Genomic DNA, 25,709 nt, shown 5'->3' with positions numbered 1-25,709 from the left:
TGCAAGAACGAAAGGATTAGGATTGTAGAGTCCGACACATCTTCCTGACGCCATTCAAGCATAGCCTATTGACGCCGTCTGCTGACGTCATCTATAAAATAGCCGATTCTGACATCACATCTAAATCAGCTAATACCGATTCACATCTAATCGATTTCTTGATGACACAATCCTAGAAGTTTCGAGTTTCCGCATTCTTCTTCCTAAATTTTGGTGTAAACAGGCGCACAAACCTACAGCTTGGACATGGCCTTGTATTCACTAGAGCCCACTAAAGGACGCCCTGATTAGGGTTTTCCCATACCCCTTGTGCTCTCCTACCTATAAATGGAACCAACAGCCACCAGAATGAGGTTGGATTTTATTTAGATACAAGATAGCTTAGACCACCCAATTTGCTTGTGATTCAAATTCAGCCTTTGGCTTAAATGCTTGTTCATCTTGTTCTTGTTTGTTCTCAATTGCTAGTAGGTTCATAGTATTCATGGCACGACAAGAACATCACAATCGAAGCTGGTGTACCAGTTGCTAAGGCACAACAACCTTGTCGTCATTGTAGTCGGATAGCCAACGTCGAATCCACCCCAAATCGAGCTTATCCACACTCATCAAAAGATCAGGGACAGCCCTTATATCATCATAAACCGACAAGTAATCGACACATGATGTAACAGAATGAAAACATAATTACGCAAGTTGTTTCCTGTAGGGTAACTGCTGCCTGCAGATAAAGCATAACGTGTCCTTTAGTGGTCACTACTGCTTGGTACATGGGATGCTCCAAACGATCTGGGGCACTATGTATATGCAGCTAACCCTCAACTCTAAACCAAGACGATGCGGCAAGGAGCTAGAGATGTAGCAATACCCTATCCCCCCACAGCATGCTACGACGGCTTCAACTTTTCTAGTTGCAATATATGCAAACTAAAACTGTCCCTAGTAGACAGGGTAGCAATTTTGCTAGTTTATTTCCTCAAACTTGCGGCCTTTCCTGGCAGCATTCAGTTGCTCCAGCAAGTCCTGTATGGTGGAAGATGCGTCCTGCCAAAGAGGGAATAAGTTGCACGAAAATGTTCAGAAGTGCAAGAAACAAAAGTTCATGCTGTGCTGCGACTTTCGATCAGTCACAGTTTGTTCACTCACCTTCAGCTTCTTCCTCAGGATCTCCTCTTCTTGGTCTCGCCGGTTCCTCTCTTCTGAGAAGATGTCGATCAACGCTTCTTGTTCCTTGGTTGCAGACTCAAGTTGTCTCTGCAGATCCTCCACCTGAAAAATAGGAGGGTGACGAGCAACATATATTATCCCATGAGCACAATGTAAACTTATAGAGCAAAGACAAGCATATGATAAATATGATAGCTCATAGCATGAATTAGGATAATAAATATAAAATATCAATGGCCTTACTGACCAAACACAATAAAAAATGAATCCATATGGTGGATAGGGAAACTAAGGTTACCAAGCACATTGTGTCAGGCACATAAACATAGAATTTAATGGTAAAACATTTCAACCCAATAACAAGTGACAATACAGTGGGCAGCCTCATCTTTTTAGGCCAAGCAACAATATTTGTTAGAGCAAAACCGTAAGCAGAAAAGACAGATGTGCATACCCTCTCTGTCAAAGACTTATTCTTGTCACGCTCCACCACTAGCTCTTGCAACATCGATTCTTCCACCTTTGATAATCTGAGAAAAGAACATCATGAAGAAGGCACCTTACTGCAATCTTGACACAAATTGGAGTACCATTATACATTGCAGGCATGCTCAATGTCAAGTTCCTCATCCGAGGAAACTTTGATAATTTGAGAAAAAGATCATTATGAATGCGGAACGATGCCCGTTCCTCATCCTGGGAATGTCAGTCCCATTCCAGATGCGTGAGAACAATCCCGTTGCCACCTTGTCGAAACATTTCTAAAAGTAGCCCCATCAACCCAGGAACTTTGACTGCAAGCATGCCGGTTTGGTAGTTCCAGCAACCACATTTTCATATTCAAATGGACTGGAGTAGCTAGACCTTGATGGTCAAAGTAAAATGAATTTAGTATTTATATAGCATATATAAAGTACAGATGATCCCTACATTGTTTTGCTGCAATTTCATACTCATATCAAGTAAAACATAAGGAATTTTTAAAAGTGACATAATTTTCAAATAGCCCTTCTAGGGAAAACTATATAACCTCAAGAGGTGAAAATCCACTAAAACCCACCCATATGCAGGACAGACCACACAGAAGCATAGCAAATCACACAGGCTTTCCTCTCTTTGCATGACAGCATTAACATGGATTTGCAATATCCATTTCCTTTCAATATGAAAGATTCCAAATTCTTAATTATCCAAACAATACTTGGATGGAAACCTAACGTTTTCCTTCAAAAGCCATTTAAATGTCTCGTTGAAATCACATTCACCTCTTAACTATAAGATCAAAAGACGAGAAATCTAATACAAGTCCATTGTCAGTTTTAAGATGTGGCCTGTGGGTCATCATAATCCCTTATTCATGACTCTTGGTACCATAAGACCATTTGAAATATGGAAGCATTGTAATGATACGATGCTTGTGTGATCAAAGGAGCTCCTCCAAATGTCCAATTGGTTCTACAAGCTGTGGCTAATGAGAGTGCTTTGTGGTGCATGGCTGAGCCTCTGCTCTTAGAGAGATGTTTCTTCAGCTGCTAAGCACACAGACTTGATGTGTGCTGTTTTACTGTGATGGGATGTTCTTTCCTTTTAGTTTTTATTGTTTTTTAAGTGTTGGGTGCAGGAGTTAGTTTTTTTCCTCCCCTCTCCGTTTTTCTTCTTAATGAAATGACAGGCAGCTCTCCTGTGTTGTTCGAGGAAAAAAATGACTCTTGGTACCACAGCCCATTTGAATAAGGAATCCCTTAACACAAACTTGTTGCTACATTTTAAGTCATTCTCTCAACAGTTGCAAAACGTGAAGTATGGAAAGAAAGTGACAATGTGACCAATCCAATGCTTTGTTAAATCTCATCAAATATCATCGACATATAGTAAATGTTGGTTGCCCAACGGTAACAAGAAAAGTGGAAGCTGAATCCTGCTGATATTTACCTTTCCTTTAGTGATAAATTTTCATCCCTTAACTGCTTGATAACAGACTCGTACTCATCGATAGTATGCAGATCTCCGTTACTTGTTGCTTTTGGGTCCTAGGCAGTAAATATCAGACAGATAAAATTATGAAACCTTGATATGAGATTTAGTAATTATAAGTAGGCAAGTAGCGATGAGACATGCACAAGTTGATGCTTTGAGATAAATTTTAGAGTTAAATGCACCAGAGGCTCCATTAACTTATGTGGGGGGTTTCAGTTAGGTCCGTCAACTCTAAGGTCCTCTAAGGAACACAGGAATTTCACAGGAAAAACACAAGAGCACGAATTATTTTCCGTGTTCCAAACAAACCCTAAAAGAAGTTGATTTTCGGGTCCATAAACTTTTTAATTGGTTTACCGCAAGTGCATACACATTCTTTTTTGGCCCTTAGATTAAACTTTTGGGTCCATAAACATTTTAGGCCTTGTTTGGATGTGCATGCATTCATCTCAATCCACATGTGTTGAGTGGATTGGAGTGGAATTAAACTAAGTTTCATTCTAATCCACTCCAACATATGTGGCCTTATGTGGTTCACCAAAGGTCCATACCCCTCCGTTTGGCCCTTAGATCTGACGAGGCATGTGGAGTCACTAGCTAGCATGGCATGAAATTTGCCAAGTTGATGCATATCCCATGACCGCGGTGCCCTAATTTCCACTCCCTCAAGCCAGTGCTCGCCACCACCATTATCGGCTCCTACTATCACATTGTTTCTCACCTTGTGCTTCACCTCTGTCCTAGAAATGAGCTATTGAGTCTGTCTCTGCCTCCTCTACCCTTTGCGACCGAGCTCCTACTATCACCGTTGTTCCTCACCTTGTGCTTCACCTCTATCCGTGAAATGAGCACTATTGAGTTTGTCTCTGCCTCCTCTACCCTTTGCCCTCGTTGGACACAAAAAAAAACATGTCGGAGCTCCTAGCCCATCATATTGCAACTGCCATGGTCAAGCTTTGAGCTCGCGTGTGCTGTCGTTCCCATCGGTGTAGGCCATCACTACTTCAACAAGTGTGTGCTTGAGTCCGCCGCAGTTACCTCATCCCCATGCGCACAGTTAGGGCAAGTTTATGTCGGACCCCACCATTTTGAGAATTTGTTCATTGCCATTGAAATCTATACTCTTTTGTTATGTGCCATTGAAAATTATAGTTTTCCGTCACTGCCATTGGATAATAATTTTGTTTCCCTATGTGCAATTGTCGTTACTTGTATACCTGCCGTGTGCACACGCTGTTAAAATCTGTGGCTGCCTCGTCTCCCACGCGCTAGGTGTTTGTATGTGCCCTACGCGAACCATGCACGACGACGACGCACCGTAGGATTACGTCCGTCGGTGGGTCGACGACAACCCACCGTGTACAATGAGAACTTGGTCTGTGGCTCCGACGAGATGGTGGCCGTCATCGAGAAGTCCAACTCGGAGTTATGCCCCAGCACGGCCAGGTGGTCGCAGCGTGGCACGTATAGACACCGACGCGTGGGAGACGAGGCAGACACAAATTTTAACGGCGTGTGCACGAGACAAGTATACAAGTAACGGGAATGGCACATAGGAGAACAAAATTATAAACCAATGGCAATGAAGAAAAACTATAATTTTCAATGGCACATAACAAAAGAGTATAGATTTCAATGGCAATGAACAAATTTTCTCCACCATTTTTACCACCGTCTTCTACCTTCTGCCTATCGTCGACCGCTGGACGAGCACGCTCGTGGCCAACCCACTGCTGGCCTCCAACGGATAGATTAAAACCACCTTCGAATTCGCGGTGAGTGGTGAAGCTCATGGTCCCATCCATTGTAGCTGACAGGTGCTCCCTTGGCCAAATCAGCCCCTCCCGCCATACGTGTGTCTATGTTGATTTGAGGAAGAAAGAGGAAGGAGATGACTCATGGGACATGCGCGCCGCCACGTCTCCAAAGTGCGCCCCTGCAGCCGTATGCCTCATGCCACCGTCCCTTACGCTCGTGCCACTTGTCGGCGCTTGCTCTCACCACCTTGCGTGCTCAAGGAACAGAGCAAGGAACGATAAAGGAGAGAGGAGGGGCTAATTGAAAATTTCATGTCATAAAGTTTATGGACCCAGAAGTTCAATCTAAGGGCCAAACGAAGGGGTATGAACCTACGGTGGACCACTTAAAAAGTTTATGGACCCAGAAATCAACTTTTAAAGTTGATGGACCTAACTTAAACCCCTGCATAAGTTAATGCACCTCTGTTGCGTTTAACTCTAAATTTTATATCAAGAATGTTATGTAGGAGTACAGGAGCATATAAATGGGGAAAACAATTAAATCTGCAACCAATTAATTCAAATGGCATATAACCATAGTCACCAGGTTCAGGGTTGAAGTCACATTCCTTGACCACAGGACACTGTCCCGAATCAAGTGTAGGGGATGACAGGGGTCAACGTCCCTGTTTTAACAGGTGCATTGCATGGGCATTCGACGGGACAAGAGAAAAGTTCAGCTAGCGTGACCATGCTTCATCAGCGGAGGTAGACAGTTAATCATGCAGGTAGAGCACAGACAGCATGTTAGTCGCTGAATTCTCACTCTTGGAAGTAGCAGAATTCTTATTTTCATCGAGAGAGTATGACACTAGGAGTTGGGACAATTTTCTGGTTTACTTCTCAAATGACATACCAACTCGAGGGGTTGGGGATACATTTTTATAGGCTGCTAGCTAGCCAAGCATATGCCAAGATGCTAGTCTAAGATGCTGTCCTAGATACTAAGATGCTGTCCTCTAGATGCTAGTCTAAGATGTTGTCCTAGATGCTGTCCTCTAGATGCTAGTCTAAGATGATGTCCTATGCTGTCCTAAAAACACAAAGACCACAACAGCCCCACAAAGACCACAACAGGCAGACTTATCCATCATTCTCCCCCTAAGTCTTGTGCGTCGTCTTGTGGGAAAGTTGAACCATCCCGGTCCTGGAGCAGAGCTTAAGGAACTTGATCCTCCCAAGGGGCTTGGTGAGCAGGTCCGCAAGCTGGTCCTTGGTGTTGATGTAGCTCGCCTTAATGCTCCCTTCCTCAAGACAGCCTCGGATGAAGTGGTACCTCACTCGGATGTGTTTGATGCGTTCATGGAAGACGGGGTTCTTTGCCCGAGCCAGAGTGGACTTGCTGTCCACCCTGAGCTCCACCGCTCTAATGTCTCTGCCGAGGAGATCACCAAGCAGCCGAGCGAGCCAGAGCGCCTGAGTCGAAGCGGTGGAGGCCGCTATGTACTCGGCCTCGCAGCTGGACAGGGCCACCACCTGCTGCTTGACCGACTGCCAACTAACGAGGCACTTGCCGAGGAAGAAGAGGATCCCGCTCGTGCTCTTGCTGGTGTCGATGTCGCCGGCGTGGTCGCTGTTGCTGTACCCGACGAAGTGTGCCGCCCCAGTGCACCTAGGGTAGTAGAGGCCGTGGTCGAGAGTCCCCGCAACGTAGCGGATGATCCTCTTCACAGCCTGCTGGTGCTCAGTTGTCGGTCGCTGCATGAACCGACTAACGTAGCCGACGGAGAATGCCAGGTCCGACCGTGTGTGGGCGAGGTAGCGAAGGCTCCCCACAAGACGCCGGTACTGCGTAGCGTCCACCTCCTCCGTCGTGCTGTCGCGGCTCAGTTTCAGCCTCTCCTTCATCAGAGTGAGAGCTGGGTTGCAGTTGGTGAGCCCAGCTAGCTCAACGACGTGCTTGGTGTAGGCGGTCTGTCGAAACGTGATCCCTGAGTCATCCGGGTGCACCTCGATTCCTAGGTAGGAGAGAGGCCCCAGGTCACTCATCTGGAAGGTGGCCTTCATCTCTTCCTTGAATGCCGCCACCTCCGCATCATTGGTGCCCGTGATCACCAAGTCGTCGACGTAGACACCCACCAGCAGAGCATTACCTCCACTGCCCCGTCGGTAGATGGCCGCCTCGTGCGGGCTTTGCTCGAAGCCCATCCCCTTTAGCGTGGAATCCAACTTGGCATTCCACGCCCTCGGTGCCTGCCGCAAGCCATAGAGGGCCTTGCGCAGGCGGAGCACCTTGCCCTCCTTGCCGGGGATCGCAAATCCCGGCGGCTGGTGCACGTAGACCTCCTCCTTCAAGTCGCCGTTAAGGAACGCCGACGTGACGTCCATGTGATGAACACGCCAGCCCTCCTGGGCAGCTAGCGCAAGGAGTCGCACGGACTCCATCCGTGCCACGGGAGCGGCAAAGCCGTCGTCGAAGTCGACCCCCTCCTACTGCACGAAACCTCGTGCCACCAAGCGAGCCTTGTGCTTGACGATGGCACCGGCTTCATCCCTCTTCAGCTTGTACACCCACTTAAGTGTGATCGCGCGGTGCCACGAGGAAGGTCAGCAAGCTCCCAGGTGCGGTTCTTCTCAACCGCATCCATCTCCAACTGCATCGCGGCGCGCCATGCTGCGTGTCTCTCGGCCTCTGCAAACGACCGAGGCTCGCCGTCGTCACACGCAAGGTGCAACTGCGCCTCCAGGTCGTGAGGCACCAGTCCCGACACCGGCTGGTCGCCGAGAAGGTTCTCCATCGTACGGTACCGCAACGGCTCGCCGTCGTGGTACGCATCGACGCGCTCCTCGTCGTGAGAGAGCGGAGTAGCGAGCTCAACCAGGCCATGCTCGACACGAGCTGGTGGTGGAGTAGACGTGCCCGGAGTGGTGCCTGTCGGTGCTGGAGTGCGTGGCGTTGCCGGCTGTGGTGGAGCTAGCGAAGAACTCATCGCAGCTGAGGTCCTGGCGGGAGAGCATGGTGCTGTCGGAGTAGCAAGCGCCGGGGTCGGTGGAGGCTCGGGGACTGGGGTAGATGTGCTCGCCGAAGAAGAGCCGCCTACTCCCCCAGCTCCCTCGAAGTGGACGTACTCGACAGTGAAGTCGTCGTACGTCGGAGCCGAGCCGTCGACCACCGCCTTGTCCCACGCCCATCCTCGCCCTTCGTCGAACACAACGTCGCGCGCCGTGCGCACACACTGTGTCTTCGGGTCGAGGATGCGGTAGGCCTTCGAGCCCTCCGCGTAGCCGATGAACACTCCCGGAGTGCTCCTGTCGTCGAGCTTGCTGATGTGGCCAAGCTCCTTGGCGAACGCGAGGCAGCCGAAGACCCGCAAGTGGGAGACCGCCGGCTTGCGCCCATGCCAAGCCTCGTACGGCGTCCTGCCGTCGAGCGCCTTGGTAGGCGAGCGGTTGAGGATGTAGACGGCCGTCACCACCGCCTCTCCCCAGAAGACAGCCGGCATCCCCCTCTGCTTGAGGAGGGCCCGAGCCATCCCCACAACCGTCTGGTTGCGCCGCTCGACGACGCCGTTCTGCTGCGGGCTGTACGACGTGGATTAGTGGCGCTGAATGCCCTCGTCAACGCAGTATGACGCGAATTCAGCCGCCGTTGTCGGTGCGCAGCACGCGCATCTTGCGTCCGCACTCCGCCTCCGCAGCAGCCTGCGCGCGCCTGATGGCGTCCGCAGCCTCTCCCTTGCTGCCGAGGACCATCACCCACATGTAGCGGGAGAGATCGTCGACGAGCAGCAGGAAGTAGCGTCGTCCTCCCGGTGTGGCCAGTGTCACCGGGCCACACAAGTCCCCGTGCACAAGCTCGAGCCTCTCCTTGGCTCGAAAGCTAGCCCGCTGTGGAAAGGGGAGTCGCCTCTGCTTCGTCAACACGCAGACGTCGCAGAGCTACTCCACATGGTCGAGGCACGGCAGGCCTCGCACCATCTCCGTGGCACTGAGCCGCTTCAGGGCCTCAAAGTGAAAGTGCCCGAAACGCTCGTGCCACTGCCACGCCTCGTCATCCCGACGAGCAGCGAGACAGAGGGGTTGTGCCACCTGCATGTTAAGGACGTAGAGTCGATTTGCGCTTCTGGATACCTTGGCAAGAAGGCGACGACGACGATCCCAAATCCTCATGACTCCGTCCTCAACCACCACGCGCGAACCGTTCTCATCCAGCTGTCCCAAGCTGATGATGGAGTTCCTCAACGCGGGGATGTAGTAGACTCCGGTGAGCAGCCTGTGCTCACCAGACACGGTGGTGAAGATGACGGAGCCGACGCCCTTGATCTCCACGCCGGAGGCATCCCCAAACTTGACGGAGCCTCGGACGCTAGAGTCAAGCTCGGTGAAGAACTCCCGTTAACCGGTCATGTGATGGGTGGCGCCGGTGTCGAGGCACCACCCGTCAGTCTTGTCGTTGCCGGAGCTGTCGCCGAGGAGGGCGTGTGCTTTTGGCTCGTCGAGGTGGAGGAGAGCCACTGTGGCCGATGCCACTGGAGGTAGCTCAATGCTTGCATGTGCCCTGAACAGAGCCGGCTCCTCCTCCGCCTGTGCGACGTGGGCCTAGCCGCGTCGTGGCTGTCGGCAGTCCTTGCCCAATGGCCGAGCTGGCCGCAGTTGCAGCAGGCGTCGTCTCGTGCTGGCTTGTGCTTGCCGGCGGCGCCGCCCTGGGCGCCTCCGCGGGCATCACCCTCGGCACGTCCTCGCGCCCTGGCCTGGGCGTCTCTGCGCCTTGCGTTGCTTGCCACGCTTGCGGCCGCCTATCGCGGAAGAAGGCTCCCCCTTCTTCCGGTCACCTTGGCTGGCAAGCCACTGCTCCCGAGTGAGGAGCTTCCCGCCAATGGTGATGGGCCCCGAGAGAGACTGTGGCTCATCGCTGTCGACGACCTTGAGGCGACCTATCGCCTCCTCGATCGACATCGGGGAGAGATCCAGCAGGGACTCGATCAAGCGAGCCATCTGCTTGTACTTCTCGGGGACGCAGCGAAAGAGCTTTTCGACAGCTCTCTCCTCGCCGTAGGTGTCATCGCCGAACTGCACCATCTTCTGCAACAGAGTGTTGAGACGGAGAGCAAAGTCATCAACGTCCTCACCTGGCTTGAAGGCCGGGTTCTCCCACTCCTTGCGAAGTGCCTGCAGTGTGGACTTGTGGGCACGGTCGCTGCCGATGCGTGCCGCAGCGATGGCGTCCCAAGTCTCCTTGGCAGTCTGCTTGTTGGTAAGCGAGAACTGCATCTCAGGCGGGACTGCAGCGATGAGGACATCCAGCACCCGTCGATCTAGGTCATAGTCGACGTCGCCATATCAGACTGCCTCCCACATATGCCACACCTGGAGCTTTACCCTCATCACCGCAGCCCACCGCCGGGACCGACGTCCCTGACAACAGTCTGGAGCCCGTGGTAACCACGGTACCGATCCGGGGAGAGAGCCACGCTGCCTGTGAACGCCGCGCTCTCCATCGACCCATCCGCCACCGTTGCCGTGCGCGCCTCCTCCAGGAGCGCCGCCGCCGTGCACGCCTCTTCCAGGAGCGCCGCCGGCGCGTCCGCGCCTGTCTGGGTGCCGCCACGCTCGTGGGCGTGCGCGGCTGCCCACTGCGCCACCCGCGCTCGCGCTGCCTCCCTCTCTAGCAGCTCGAGGTCCGCGTCGGCGGTGTCGTCAGCGGAAATGGAGTTGCCAATGCTGCCGCGTAGAGCCTCGACCTCCGCTGCCGCCGCCGCTGCTTCCGCCTCCGCTCTGGCTGCTGCCAGCTCCGCCGCTGCCAGCCTCGACGCCCTTGCCGTTGCCGCAGCGGTCTCTGCCGCCGCTCGCTCGCGTTCCTCTGCCGCGGCAAGTTCGGCCTCCTACCGACGCCGCGTGCTCGAGGCGACCGAGCGCTGAGACTGCCCTGCGGACATGACATGCTACCGGGGGGCTGCTGCGTGGGGAGAGGGCTGCTTCAGACGAGCTGCGCGGGGGAGGAGTGAGCAGGAGCGGCCGGAGCTGCTGCTCGCAGCTGGGGCTGTTGTGTGGCTGGGAGAGGAGATGAGCAGGAGATGCTTAGGCTACAGGATAGTACGGCTCTGATACCACTTGTTAGTCGCTGAATTCTCACTCTTGAAAGTAGCAGAATTCTCACTCTCATCGAGAGAGGATGACACTAGGAGTTGGGATAATTTTCTGGTTTACTTCTCAAATGTCATACCAACCCGAAGGGTTAGGGATACATATTTATAGGCTGCTAGCCAGCCAAGCATATGCCAAGATGTTAGTCCAAGATGTTAGTCTAAGATGTTGTCCTAGATGCTAAGATGTTGTCCTCTAGATGCTAGTCTAAGATGCTGTCCTCTAATCTAAGATGCTGTCCTATACTGTCCTAAAAACACAAAGACCACAACAGCCCCACAAAGACCACAACAGCCAGACTTATCCATCACAGCAAACCTCATAGGGGGACGCTGGACGATGGACTTCACCGGTAGAGTTAGGATGCCCATGAAGGCCCCCATTGACACATGGAGGGAAGATAATGGGAAATCAATTTTGTTTCCCACGGGTGCAGATACTGCTGGTGGCCACTGTTTTGTTGCTGGTGGCACTAATTTGTAAGGAAGAAGAGAGACCTAGGGAGAAAGATGATGCTTCTATTATATATATAGTCATCTCCACTACTGGAGTGCCTAGCTTCTGAGATCTCCAAGGTGGCTTGCTGTGGTTGTGCAACATCGACTCGTGAGTCGAGACCGGTTTTTTTTTTTTTTTTTGAAAACACGTAAGAGCTGCATGTTATTTCATTAAGGGAATCATATAAATGGGAGGGCTAGAACAAACCTTCCCACCCCCCCCCCCCCCCCCCCCCCCCCCCTCACACTAAACAAATAGCTAAAAAGAAATTTGTGCCACAGCAAAATTAACAGCCCGACTAGTGAGTCGAGACTGGTACTCTTGTAAAGCTAGTTAGGGTTATCTTAGTGAGTCAAGGACTGTCTAGGCCAACTTTTGGCAGCAAAGAGCAAAGTTCACCTTTTACTTTCTTTTTCATTTTGCTATTATTACTTGTATATATGCATGCATGTGAGCTAATCATGTGACATATCAGCACTCATTGTCATTGCTCAGAGACCAACGTCATCGATCTGGATCAATCGCAATCACTTGTAGCAAACTACTTAAGACCAACATTTTGACATCCACAACCTACGTGGGGCTATCCTGCCCTGCAATCCAATTAGCCCTTATTTCTGGTGACTATGCAATTATGCATGCAACTATATAAGGGATCAATCCAGTATTGACTCCAGTTGGAATTTGATATGTCAGCTCTTCCATCAGAGAAATGCTACTTTTTGCTCCAAAAATCTTCTATGAAATTGTATGGCATAAATAGTAGTAAATAATGTTGTCAGGCGGTCCAGCCATCTATGTGTGATTCAGCAAGAAATAATATGGGCCACCGCAGATCATAAATTTTACAACTTCATCATGCAGTTTATATTGAAGGGCGGGCCTAGTGCAAGCGGTAGAGTCTTACCGCCTGTGACCGGAAGGTCCCGGGTTCGAGTCGCGGTCTCCTCGCATTGCACAGGCGAGGGTAAGGCTTGCCACTGACACCCTTCCCCAGACACCCGCACAAAGCGGGACCTCTCTGTGGTGGGTACGCCCATCATGCAGTTTATATTACCAAACTATAAGAAAACTAGCAGTGTACCCAAACCCAGTTAAAGTAATGCTAAAAGGCAAAGAAAATACAGTGCATGAACACAAAGCAAAGACATAGAATACAGGATATTATATGGCAAAACGTGGTTAAAAGAATAAAAGACACTCTTTAAGGATGCATAAATCATAATGCTCTAGCACAACATGGTTCAGTTATCATTTGTGAATAAGAAACTAAGCACATAGGGCAGTATAATCCTATATTAGCAGAAGGAAATTACCAATGGCTCGGATTTAGTTCTGACCCTCTCTCTTTCTATTAGTCCACTGGATTGAGATGTTGTCAAACCAGTACTGCCATTTTGAAACAATTTTTGGTGTCTGTTCACGGTGTGAGATCTTGACCTCGACAGAGTGCCCATAAACTCAGAATCACTATTATCACTATCAGACAGCCCGTGTAGTATTGACTTGGTAGATTGTTTAGTCCTTGCGGACTTCTCAGCTCTCTGCTGAATACCAAATGATGTGCTTGCCTTACCACCCTTTTTAATATTATTATTCATGTCTTTTGCCTGTGTGTACCCTTTCCCAGAATGATAAGGTGATGGTTGTGCACTTGCTGTGTTTTCAGGAGAGTCTTCTGTCCAAAATAGGAAAGATAATTGTCATACAATTGCTGGTTATTCAAGATACAATAATCACTTAAAGATGTAAAACAAATTCAAAAGAAAAAGGTAAAGATGTCATACAAAATTGTATTTCTATGAAGGTTGTTATTGAATTTTTTTTCTCAACACTTTGTCATTGGACTAAGTGTGCAGATAGAGCATGAATAGGAAAAACATTTAATGCAAACTCAAAATGGCAAAGATAATCCATTCAAAGAAGAAAACAAAAAAAAATTCTCAAACACTTCGTTATCAGATTTAGTGCACTGATATAGCATGAACAGAAGGAATATTTAACCCAAACTCTAAAAAAGGCAAAGATTCCATTCAAAGAAAAAAATATTTCTCATTACATCAGTCCTCAATAGCATACCATAACTTACTTGGGAGTTAAGACCAAGGGTTTGGTTGTTATTTTTTGTTACTTTTTGTTTGTCAAGAATGATTAATGTTGTATGTTGGTCCTCAAAATTCCATTTTACCTTTCAAATATTCAGCCATGTGGCAGAAACACTTTTAGTGGTATTTCAAAGATACCAAAGATTTAGGTATATAGCATCTCTTTCATTCCATTTTTATGTTGCATGACCCGTTCGTTATCTATACCTAATATTAAAGAGGTACAATTTCTCTCCAATTTTTCGTTCCACCCATCTCAGTCTACTACACATTTCAACCAAATGCGGTTATTTTCTACGCTTCCAAATAAGAGTCCATTTCTATTTTTCCTATCCCCCCCCCCCCCCCCCCCCCCCCCCCTCGAGTCTAATCCTACTTAGACTTTTATTACATCCACTGCTTCCTTTTTTATTCCATTCCCTCCTTTATGTCCGCTGCTTCAATTTTTTTCCTGTTGCTTCGATTTGTTTTCCTTTTTTTGTCGCCAATTAATTATGTCTGCTGCTTATATTTTTTTCTAGTTTCATCCGATCGTCCTTTTCTTTTCTTCTTTTTCACAAGTATGTCGTTTTTTTCCTTATAAACATCATATCTAAAATAAATTATAGATGTAATACATGTTTTTTGTCTTTTTAACCTTTTATTCTTTCCAAATAAATAAATATTCGCACCCCTAAGTTGTTTGTATAATTTTAATTATGAATAAAACGTGTTCTTGTTAGAACCTATATCAGCCAATGGTCCAACTAATCAAACCATGACCTGAAATCTTGAGTTTATTATCCAATCTAATCCAAGTTGTATGCATATACATATAATCAGTGTAACCCTAGACGAGGGCTGCCATGCGAAAAATTGAGAAGTCTCCATCATAATCATCAACAGACAGACCAATACTTGACACGACGACAACTAACTCATTGCTGACTTTAATCAAAGACTAAAAGTGGCGTACCCAGTGCAGAGAGCTCCCGCTCTGTGCGGCGTCTAGGGAAGGGTGTCCGTGACAAGCCTTACCCTCGCCTGTGCAATGCGAGGAGACCGCGACTCGAACCCGGGACCTTCCGGTCACTGGCGGTAAGACTCTACCGCTTACACCAGGCCCGCCCTTCAATCAAAGACTAGAATTGCATATTTTAATGGGTCCTCAAAGAAAATCATGACTCGATATTTAACTCTATCAGCACATATGTAGTATAAAAAAAATAAAGTTATGATATATTTACGAGTAAACATTTCTATCTTTATGGGTCCTCAAAGTAGTCAATGAACTCGATATTTAACTCTACCAGCACATGGATAGTATAAAAATTAAAGTCATGACATATTTATGAGTGAATATTTTTGTGCCTTATCACAGAAGAAAACAATCTATCAAGATTGTATTTTAATTCAATACAGATTTCATAGAACATTGTCATATTATTGCCAATGTTAATTTATATTATGGAAACCATGGTTATCATGAAACAAATTATATCTTTTAAATTGTCTCATTAACGTTTGATAGATTTTTTTGTCTCCCGCTGCAACGCACGGGCATATTTGCTAGTTATATTTTAAAAGGCACGACTTTGAAATTTTAAGTTTGGATCGCTGCTTATTTTCGAACCACACCGTTTCAATGATCTGGCACAGCAACCTTTGTCATAAACAGGTAGGTCTGAGGCACTTGTAGATGAATACAACTGCTTGATCAAAAGGACAAAAAAACAAGACATGAAAGTTGAGGAAGCAAAAGAGGACAAGTGTATTTGCACCAGAAAAAGGAAGAAGGAAGCCAAAAGTTTAGGAGCTAAGACACTTATCTATTTTTAATCACTCCAAAGAAGTAACGCCAGTCAACAAGTTATAAAGTTCCTAACTAGCAATTAAGTGTGTACATAGTAAGCTAAAATGATTTCAACAAATCACAGCACAAACAACTGCAACTTCACCCTATATCTCATAATTACAACCATTATTTACCTCCATCTCCTGCCTCAGAGTTCCTGCCAGATCGTGGTGCAACATATCCTATTCGATGAGCATTCCCAGACCTATCAGAAAGAAACAGAGGAAAAGGAACGTTGAGAATCAGACTGATACTTCATACAACTGTCTGCCGAAAGATGCCCAAACAAGCAAGTATTAAGGACTTCTGGAATTCGCCTGGCACAGAAATTGGTGCCTAATTTTGCCCTCTAGATTGCCATGATCTGGCCAGTAAACAGGCAGTGTCGGGCAACCGAACAGTTGGAATGGATCCAAGGTAGGAATCGTAGGCCCATCCAAATGTGCTATCATTATGCAAAAAAAAAAGAAAAATGATCACAAAACGGACCAGTAATCCTTCTGCATTTGAACTAATCGTGCTTCAAGTCTTGCTAGAAGTGTTGTCCGCTCGAAGTCTTGCTTATCATGAGCTGGTTCAATGAAATTTGCCTCAAGTACACCTGCAGTGTAATTGATCATTACTAAACTTTGAGCTCAATAGATAATAAGAAAGACTAAAGAAAAGAAAGCATGGAAAAGGGACTACCTATGACACCACGACCACCACTTCCAGCGGCAGTCCACACTCTCCAGAAAGGCTAAAACACACTTATGTTAACTAATCAGTAAACATCATGCGAAGTACTACTGAGTATACCAGAAATAGAATACAGGTAAACATTGAGTGAGCAAGGCCAATTTGTTCGAGAAAAAATAAAGCAAGGCCAATCAGTCACTAGTACTATTAAAAGTAAATATTGATTTCCTCTTTACTAAATATATGTCAAATACTCAAATGGCACCCTACACCACAGCAAAAGGACGACAAAGATGGAACAATCAGTTTATGAAGAAATGGCATATATGCTACCATGAATTCAGTTGGAGGTGGGAGATTTATTTGGCTCTTTTAAGGAACTTTTCCTTATAAAATACTGCCACATGCCATTGACAAGTTTGATGGCATAGATGAAAATTGCCTAATACTGATAACAAACCAAGGATATGTTCCACCAGCAATCCAGAATAAGTATCCATTGATATGTCAGAGACATACAAGAAGAGGGTTAAAGCAATAGTTACAGTGGCAGCTGGACTACAAAAATTGAAGCTAAATATGATCACACACAAGAAAATAAATATTATATTGTAAACTTAAAACTACACTAAGGTAGTAAAACAGATATGGCAAAACTATATTAAGATTTCATTTCACAAAGTAATACTTGTATAGTCATATTGTGTCAACTACACAATTATAGTTATTCCGCACGAAATACAACACTTTTAAAAAACCTCAGGCCATCAGGCAATTGAGATTTACTATTAGATATATGTATAACACATGTATATCATGTCACTTGTACTCCGAGTTGTATATCAGGCGCTTCTGTACTTTTATATTAGGGGGGCGTGGTGTGTGTTGTAATTGGGGTCTCCCCACCTTTTTTCATCTTAATATAATGAAGCGCAGTTCTCCTGCGTTTTCGAGAAAAAAAAAAGTTGTACTATGACTATATACATGAAAGTCAACCCCCCTCTCCCCGGATTGGGTGTGAGGTGTTCCATAATTCTCTACATGGTATCACGAGTCTGGGTCCCCTTCCGGTTCCCTCTGCCCTAGCTTCACTCCCGCGCCGCAGACTCCACGGCTGCGTGACCACCCACCTCGGGACGCCCCTGCACACAATCTCCTCTCCACCACGCGCGATCTCCTCCGCACGGTGCGTCTCTCTGCTCCATGCGCGTCCTCTGATGGTATATTACTCACCCACCTCCCTCCGTCTCACTGTGGGCAATGGTCACTCCATTCCTGTTGTAGTCATGGCACTTCCATCCTTCCCACCGCTGACACCTTCTACCTCCACAATGTTCTTGTTGTCCCTACTCTTGTGCGCAGTCTTCTGTCTGTTCATCAATTTACACATGATAGTAATTGCTCCATGGAATTTGACGCTTTTGGTTTTTCATTCAAGGATCCATGGACAGGACGCGTGATCCTTCGCTGCCATAGCCACGGAGACCTCTACACCATCTCACCAGCTTCACCATCCATCGCCGCTAGTTGCAGCCTCGTTGTCTCATCCACCTTGTGGCATAAACGCTTGGGTCATCCGGGCACCTCCGCCATTGCTAATCTTCAAAACCTGTCGGTTATCAAGTGTAATAAAGCAGCATGATCCTTGTGTCATGCCTACAAGCTTGATGGATAAGTCTGGCTGCTGTGGTCTTTGTGGGGCTGTTGTGGTCTTTGTGCTTTTAGGATAGCATAGGACAGCATCTTAGACTAGAGGACAGCATCTAGGACAGCATCTTAGACTAGCATCTAGAGGACAGCATCTTAACATTTAGGATAGCATCTTAGACTAGCATCTTGGCATATGCTTGGCTGGCTAGCAGCCTATAAATATGTATCCCCAACCCCTCAGGTTGGTATGGCATTTGAGAAGTAAACCAGCAAATTGTCCCAACTCCTAGTGTCATCCTCTCTCGATGAAAGTAAGAATTCTGCTACTTCCAAGAGTGAGAATTCACCGACTAACAAGTGGTATCAGAGCCATACTATCCTGTAGCCTAAGCATCTCCTGCTCATCTCCTCTCCCAGCCACACAACAGCCCCAGCTGCGAGCAGCAGCTCCGGCCGCTCCTGCTCACTCCTCCCCTGAAGCAGCCCTTTCCCCACACAGCAGCCCCCCGGTAGCGCGTCATGTCCGCAGTGCAGTCTCAACGCTCGGCCGCCTCGAGCATGCGGCATCGGCAGGAGGCCGAACTTGCCGCGGCAGAGGAACGCGAGCGAGAGGCGGCAGAGACCGCTGCGGCGGCGGCAAGGGCGTCGAGGCTGGCAGCGGCGGAGCTGGCAGCAGCCAAAGCGGAGGCGGAAGCAGCGGCGGCGGCGAATGCAGCGCGTGCGGCGACAGTGGAGGTCGAGGCTCTGCGCGGCAGCATCGGCAGCTCCATTTCCGCTGACGACATCGCCGACGCGGACCTCGAGCTGCTAGAGAGGGAGGCAGCGCGAGCGCAGGCGGCGCAGTGGGCAGCCGCGCACGCCCATGAGCGTGGCGGCAGCCTAGACAGGTGCGGACGCGCTGGCGGCGCTCCTAGAGGAGGCGCGCATGGCAGTGGCGCTCCTGGGGCAGCCGTGCACGCCCACGAGCGCGGCGGCAGCCTAGACAGGCGTGGACACGCCGGTGGCGCGCCTGGAGGAGGCGCGCACGGTGGCGGCGCTCCTGGAGGAGGCGCGCACGGCAACGGTGGCGGACGGGTCGATGGAGAGCGCGGCCTTCACAGGCAGCGTGGCTCTCTCTCCCCGGATCGGTACCGTGGTTACCACGAGCTCCAGGCTGTTGTCAGGGACGTCGGTCCCGGCGGTGGGTGGCCTACCCTCACCAAGACCAACTACGTCGAGTGGGCTACGGTGATGAGGGTAAAGCTCCAGGTGCGGCACATGTGGGAGGCAGTTCGATACGGCGACATCGACTACGACCTAGATCGACGGGCGAGATGCAGTTCTCGCTTACCAACAAACGGACTGCCAAGGAGGCTTGGGACGCCATCGCTGCGACACGCATCGGCAGCGACTACGCCCGCAAGTCCACACTGCAGGCACTTCGCAAGGAGTGGGAGAACCTGGCCTTCAAGCCAGGTGAGGACGTTGATGACTTTGCTCTCCGTCTCAACACTCTGTTGCAGAAGATGGTGCAGTTCGGCGATGACACCTACGGCGAGGAGAGAGTTGTCGAAAAGCTCTTTCGCTGCGTTCCCGAGAAGTACAAGCAAATGGCTCGCTCGATCGAGTCCCTGCTGGATCTCTCCACGATGTCGATCGAGGAGGCGATAGGTCGCCTCAAGGTCGTCGACAGCGATGAGCCACAGTCTCTCTCGGGGCCCATCACCACTGGCGGGAAGCTCCTTCTCACTCGGGAGCAGTGGCTTGCCAGCCAAGGTGACCGGAAGAAGGGGGAGCCTTCTTCCGCGATAGGCGGCCGCAAGCGTGGCAAGCCACACAAGGCGCGCAGAGACGCCCAGGACGGGGCGCGAGGACGTGCCGAGGGTGATACCCGCAGAGGCGCCCAGGGCGGCGCCGCCGACAGGCACAAACCGGCACGAGACGACGCCTGCCGCAACTGTGGCCAGCTCGGCCATGGGGCCAAGGACTGCCGACAGCCACGACGCGGCCAGGCCCACGTCGCACAGGCGGAGGAGCCGGCTCTGTTCATGGCACATGCAAGCATTGAACTACCTCCAGCGGCACCGGCCGCAGCGGCTCTCCTCCACCTCGACGAGCCAAAAGCACACGCCCTCCTCGGCGACAGCTCCGGCAACGACAAGACTGACGGGTGGTGCCTCGACACCGGCACCACCCATCACATGACCGGTCGACGGGAGTTCTTCACCGAGCTTGACTCTAGCGTCCGAGGCTCCGTCAAGTTTGGGGATGTCTCCGGCGTGGAGATCAAGGGCGTCGGCTCCGTCATCTTCACCACCGTGTCTGGTGAGCACAGGCTGCTCACCGGAGTCTACTACATCCCCGCGTTGAGGAACTCCATCATCAGCTTGGGACAGCTGGATGAGAACGGTTCGCGCGTGGTGGTTGAGGATGGAGTCATGAGGATTTGGGATCATCGTCGTCGCCTTCTTGCCAAAGTATCCAGAAGCGCAAATCGACTCTACGTCCTTAACATGCAGGTGGCACAACCACTCTGTCTCGCTGCTCGTCGGGACGACGAGGCGTGGCAGTGGCACGAGCGTTTCGGGCACCTTCACTTTGAGGCCCTGAAGCGGCTCAGTGCCACGAAGATGGTGCGAGGCCTGCCGTGCCTCGACCATGTGGAGCAGCTCTGCGACGTCTGCGTGTTGACGAAGTAGAGACGACTCCCCTTTCCACAGCGGGCTAGCTTTCGAGCCAAGGAGAGGCTCGAGCTTGTGCACGGGGACTTGTATGGCCCGGTAACACCGGCCACACCGGGAGGACGACGCTACTTCCTGCTACTCGTCGACGACCTCTCCCACTACATGTGGGTGATGGTCCTCGGCAGCAAGGGAGAAGCTGCGGACGCCATCAGGCGCGCGCAGGCTGCTGCGGAGGCGGAGTGCGGCCGCAAGCTACGCGTGCTGCGCACCGACAACGGCGGCGAATTCACGGCGGCTGAATTCGCGTCGTACTGCGCTGACGAGGGCATTCAGCGCCACTACTCCGCCCTGTACAGCCCGCAGCAAAACGGCATCGTCGAGCGGCGCAACCAGACGGTTGTGGGGATGGCTCGGGCCCTCCTCAAGCAGAGGGGGATGCCGGCTGTCTTCTGGGGAGAGGCGGTGGTGACGGCCGTCTACATCCTTAACCGCTCGCCTACCAAGGCGCTCGACGGCAGGACGCCGTACGAGGCTTGGCATGGGCGCAAGCCAACGGTCTCCCACTTGCGGGTCTTCGGCTGCCACGCGTTTGCCAAGGAGCTTGGCCACATCAGCAAGCTCGACGACAGGAGCACTCCGAGAGTGTTCATCGGCTACGCGGAGGGCTCGAAGGCCTACCGCATCCTCGACCCGAAGACACAGCGTGTGCGCACGGCGCGCGACGTTGTGTTCGACGAAGGGCGAGGATGGGCGTGGGACAAGGCGGTGGTCGACGGCTCGGCTCCGACGTACGACGACTTCACTGTCGAGTACGTCCACTTCGAGGGAGCTGGGGGAGTAGGTGGCTCTTCTTCGGCGAGCTCGTCTACCCCAGTCCCTGAGCCTCCACCGACCCCGGCGCCTGCTACTCCGACAGCACCACGCTCTCCAGCCAGGACCTCGGCTGCGATGAGTTCTTCGCCGGCTCCACCACAGCCGGCAACCGCCACACACTCCAGCACCGACAGGCACTACTCCGGGCACGTCTACTCCACCACCAGCTCGTGTCGAGCACGGCCCGGTTGAGCTCGCTACTTCCGCTCTCTCACGACGACGAGCGCGTCGACGCGTACCACGACGGCGAGCCGTTGCGGTACCGTACAATGGAGAACCTTCTCGGCGACCAGCCGGTGCCGGGACCGGTGTCTCACGACCTGGAGGCGCAGTTGCACCTTGCGTGTGACGACGGCGAGCCTCGGTCGTTTGCAGAGGCCGAGAGACACGCGGCATGGCGCGCCGCGATGTAATTGGATGGATGCGGTTGAGAAGAACCACACCTGGGAGCTTGCTGACCTTCCTTGTGGTCACCGCGCGATCACCCTTAAGTGGGTGTACAAGCTGAAGAGGGATAAAGCCGACGCCATCGTCAAGCACAAGGCTCGCTTGGTGGCACGAGGTTTCGTGCAGCAGGAGGGGGTCGACTTCGACGACACCTTTGCTCCCGTGGCACGGATGGAGTCCGTGCGACTCCTCCTTGCACTAGTTGCCCAGGAGGGCTGGCGTGTTCATCACATGGACGTCAAGTCGGCGTTCCCTAATGGTGACTTGAAGGAGGAGGTCTACATGCACTAGCCGCCGGGATTTGCGATCCTCGGCAAGGAGGGCAAGGTGCTCCGCCTGCGCAAGGCCCTCTATGGCTTGCGGCAGGCACCGAGGGCGTGGAATGCCAAGTTGGATTCCACGCTAAAAGGGATGGGCTTCGAGCAAAGCCCGCACGAGGTGGCCATCTACCGACGGGGCAGTGGAGGAAATGCTCTATTGGTGGGTGTCTACGTCGACGACTTGGTGATCACCGGCACCAAGGATGCGGAGGTGGCGGCATTCAAGGAAGAGATGAAGGCCACCTTCCAGATGAGTGACCTGAGGCCTCTCTCCTTCTACCTGGGAATCGAGGTGCACCAGGATAACTCCGGGATCACGCTTCGACAGACCGCGTACGCCAAGCGCGTCGTTGAGCTAGCTGGGCTCACCGACTGCAACCCAGCTCTCACTCCGATGGAGGAGGCTGAAGCTGAGCCGCGACAGCACGACGGAGGAGGTGGACGCTACGCAGTACCGGCGTCTTGTGGGGAGCCTTCGCTACCTCGCCCACACACGGCCGGACTTAGCATTCTCCGTCGGCTACGTTAGTCGGTTCATGCAGCGACCGACGACGGAGCACCAGCAGGCTGTGAAGAAGATCATCCGCTACGTTGCGAGGACTCTCAACCACGGCCTCTACTACCCTAGGTGCCCTGGGGCGGCACACTTCGTCGGGTACAGCGACAGCGACCACGCCGGCGACATCGACACCAGCAAGAGCACGAGCGGGATCCTCTTCCTCCTCGGCAAATGCCTCGTTAGCTGGCAGTCGATCAAGTAGCAGGTGGTGGCCCTGTCCAGCTGCAAGGCCGAGTGCATAGCGGCCTCCACCGCTTCGACTCAGGTGCTCTGGCTCGCTCGACTGCTTGGTGATCTCCTCGGCAGAGACACTAGAGCGGTGGAGCTCAGGATGGACAGCAAGTCCGCTCTGACCCTGGCAAAGAACCCCGTTTTCCATGAACGGAGTAAGCACATCCGGGTGAGGTACCGCTTCATCCGAGGCTGTTTGGAGGAAGGGAGCATCAAGGCGAGCTACATCAACACCAAGGACCAGCTTGCGGACCTGCTTACCAAGCCTCTTGGGAGGATCAAGTTCCTTGAGCTCTGCTCTAGGACCGGGATGGTTCAACTTTCACACAAGACGACGCACAAGACTTAGGGGGAGAATGATGGATAAGTCTCTGTGTGGGGCTGCAGCTAGGACTAGTATCTAGGACTAGCATCTAAGACTGCATCTAGAATAGCATCTAAGATAGCATCTTAGCATCTAGGACTAGCATCTAAGACTGCATCTAGAATAGCATCTAAGATAGCATCTTAGCATCTAGGACTAGCATCTTGGCATATGCTTGGCTGGCTAGTAGCCTATAAATATGTATCCCCAACCCCTCAGGTTGGTATAGCATTTTGTGTGAGAAATAACAAGGCAGAAAATTGCCCCAACTCCTAGTGTCATCCTCTCTCGATGAGAGTAAGAATTCTACTACTGCCAAGAGTAAAAATTCAGCAACTAACATCATCTTCACTTGCTCCTAGCTATACAGGATGTTCCCAGTCATCTTGAGCTTGATTTGATAGTTGACCAATGCCATCAAATATTGGGGAAGCTAATCTTGGTTGGAAAAATATCATTGTTGTTTTCCTCCTCCCCACAAATGGAAATCGATGCACAAGTTCATGCTCTTCATATGAGTCGATCTAGGTGCAAATGGAGGCCACCGAAGAAGCAGCGTCACATTGCACTCACTCCCAGCTGTGTCATTCATAGCCGGATCCCCAAATCCATGCAACTTTTGTTCTGAACACAGTTCAGGTAAATCTCTCTTAGATGTTTGTTCTGACCAGAACCAAGGGCCTGCTCCTCTCCCTCTCTCACTATGTCTATGTGTGCAGGTTACGCAAGGAAGCAAATCATTTTCTTTTGGCCTGATTGTCACCGATTCACAACAAAACATACTTTCACATAGCTACAGAACCAAACCAAGCTAGAGGAGAGGATATGATAGCTCTTTGCATTTTTAAAGCAAAAACACTTATGGATTCCTTCCTACGCAATTTCAATTTTAGCAACCCATGGTACATGTTCTTTAATCACATATGCCGATTCTTTTAACTTTTGTCTATCTAAAACCAGCAAATATTCTTTAGAAATTTCCGCAGCAACGCGCAGGGAACCACTTAGTTTTATTTGTAATTAGAGATTACCATGACAAAATTAGTGTTAGTGCATATGTATTATTGTATAATTAGTTGTTACTTTTAAATAATGTAAGTACAGTTATTCAAGTATTCTCATCTCATCCACTCTCATCCATCTAAACAAACAGAAAAAGGCTCGTCCCATCCATCCAACCAAAGATATCCATATCTCGAAACCCATGGATGACCACATCCCATCCACCTTTGTCCTCAAACCAAACAGACCCTAACAGTTAGGATGGAGATGGCAACTTAAGATCAGACGTCCAAAACCATGAAGATGACGTGGCACAACATGGAAGAGAAATAACATTAGTGGGGGGGTTTGCTTCATAAGAGACATTATAGATTCAGTTTTAGCCTCAATAGGAATTAGAAGAGGTATACTCATTGCTAAAGGAAAACTTTGTTACTTCTAGTCAGATCAAGCAAACAAAAATAATCATGTCAGCTGACATAATGTAAACCATGCAAAGTATGAGGAAGTTATGCACCTTCAACAAGAAGCATTCTGGACTTCTCTTTATCGATGTCTTTGTCATTCTCTAACACATCTATGTTCACATAGGTAGCTGCATTTATAACCTTCAAAAGAATACATACTACTAAATAAACATGCAAGGATTCTTTTTAGAAAGAAGGAATGATTAATATTTCCATTTAAGCTTACTTCATCAAGAGAATTGTCCAGCAGCTCAGCCAAAGCTGTAATATCATAGCATAGGTTAGCCAAATAATATGACTAGTTTACCACAGAATTCAGTAACACATTGCTGAGTGGTGCGTCAGAACTCTGATTCAGCATGTTACATAAAAAGATAGGAATTAAGGCAAAATGAAGAGGAAGACCATACCACCTAGGGCCCACTTGTGACTTGTTGCGTTTGAGTGCAGAAATCTAGGGTGCACACGAACATGATCCATTCCAGAGACTAAAATGAGAAACAGGAGAGAACAAAGAAAATTACTCAAAGTAAAAAACTAGAAACATCACAGACACAAACACAGGCGACAACATACACCACGATAACACTAGTAGTAATTTAAATCCCTCCATTCCAAATATAGTTCACTTTACCTTTGTCTAAGTTAAACTTCTCTAATTTTGATGACCAAGTTTTAGGAAAATATATTAACATCTACAAGTTCAGATAAATGCCCTATCAAGTATCAAAATATATTTCATGGAGAATTTAGTGAAACTAGTTTGATATTGTAAATGTTTATGCATTTTTCTAAAAAGGTAGTCGAGGTTAGAGACAAAGCCAGATGAACTTTAATTTGGATCAGAGAGAGTATTGCATTTCTGTTATGGTGGGAAAACAGTACCACCGTCGGGATCGCACCAGTGGCTAGAGCTGATCACCAAGGAAGCTGGCCGAGCGGCACAGCACCCAGGGCGCGGTCACCACGGCTCCTGAAGCCGGGTCACTCG

General features: G+C 49.9%; 1 protein-coding gene across 5 annotated transcripts; it reads right to left on the bottom strand.

The window, feature by feature from the left end:
* Positions 1–668: 668 nt before the first annotated feature.
* Positions 669–25,206, bottom strand: LOC136498262 (protein MICRORCHIDIA 4-like). Of its 5 annotated transcripts, none has more exons than XM_066494206.1 (12): positions 25,132–25,206; positions 24,945–24,979; positions 24,769–24,859; positions 16,152–16,203; positions 15,954–16,065; positions 15,599–15,669; positions 12,842–13,203; positions 12,433–12,546; positions 3,100–3,197; positions 1,622–1,697; positions 1,147–1,269; positions 669–1,044 (listed from the first exon to the last, which is right to left on the bottom strand). In XM_066494206.1, exons 3-12 carry the CDS (start codon positions 24,814–24,816, stop codon positions 964–966), a joined length of 1,137 nt encoding a protein of 378 aa, XP_066350303.1. In that variant the 5' UTR covers positions 24,817–24,859; positions 24,945–24,979; positions 25,132–25,206; the 3' UTR covers positions 669–963. The 5 variants fall into 5 exon arrangements, with proteins under 5 accessions (XP_066350303.1, XP_066350302.1, XP_066350304.1 ...); XM_066494205.1 differs by having other exon boundaries at positions 25,129–25,203; XM_066494207.1 differs by having other exon boundaries at positions 12,842–13,200; positions 25,129–25,203.
* Positions 25,207–25,709: the final 503 nt, after the last annotated feature.

Source organism: Miscanthus floridulus, chromosome 12 (genome assembly GCF_019320115.1).
Source record: "Miscanthus floridulus cultivar M001 chromosome 12, ASM1932011v1, whole genome shotgun sequence".
NCBI classification, from domain to species: Eukaryota; Viridiplantae; Streptophyta; class Magnoliopsida; order Poales; family Poaceae; genus Miscanthus; species Miscanthus floridulus.
The sequence above is the reverse complement of the archived record's forward strand: the minus strand, read 5'-3'. Positions and strand labels throughout refer to the sequence as shown.

Coding starts and splice junctions, on each gene's coding strand:
- LOC136498262 (XM_066494206.1), bottom strand. CDS start 24,816: ATGACAAAGACATCGATAAAGAGAAGTCCAGAATGCTTCTTGTTGAAG. Junction 3,198..12,432: donor GGACCTTCCGGTCACAGGCG/GTAAGACTCTAC, acceptor TTTACTGCCTAG/GACCCAAAAGCAACAAGTAA. Junction 1,045..1,146: donor TCCTGAGGAAGAAGCTGAAG/GTGAGTGAACAA, acceptor CCTCTTTGGCAG/GACGCATCTTCCACCATACA.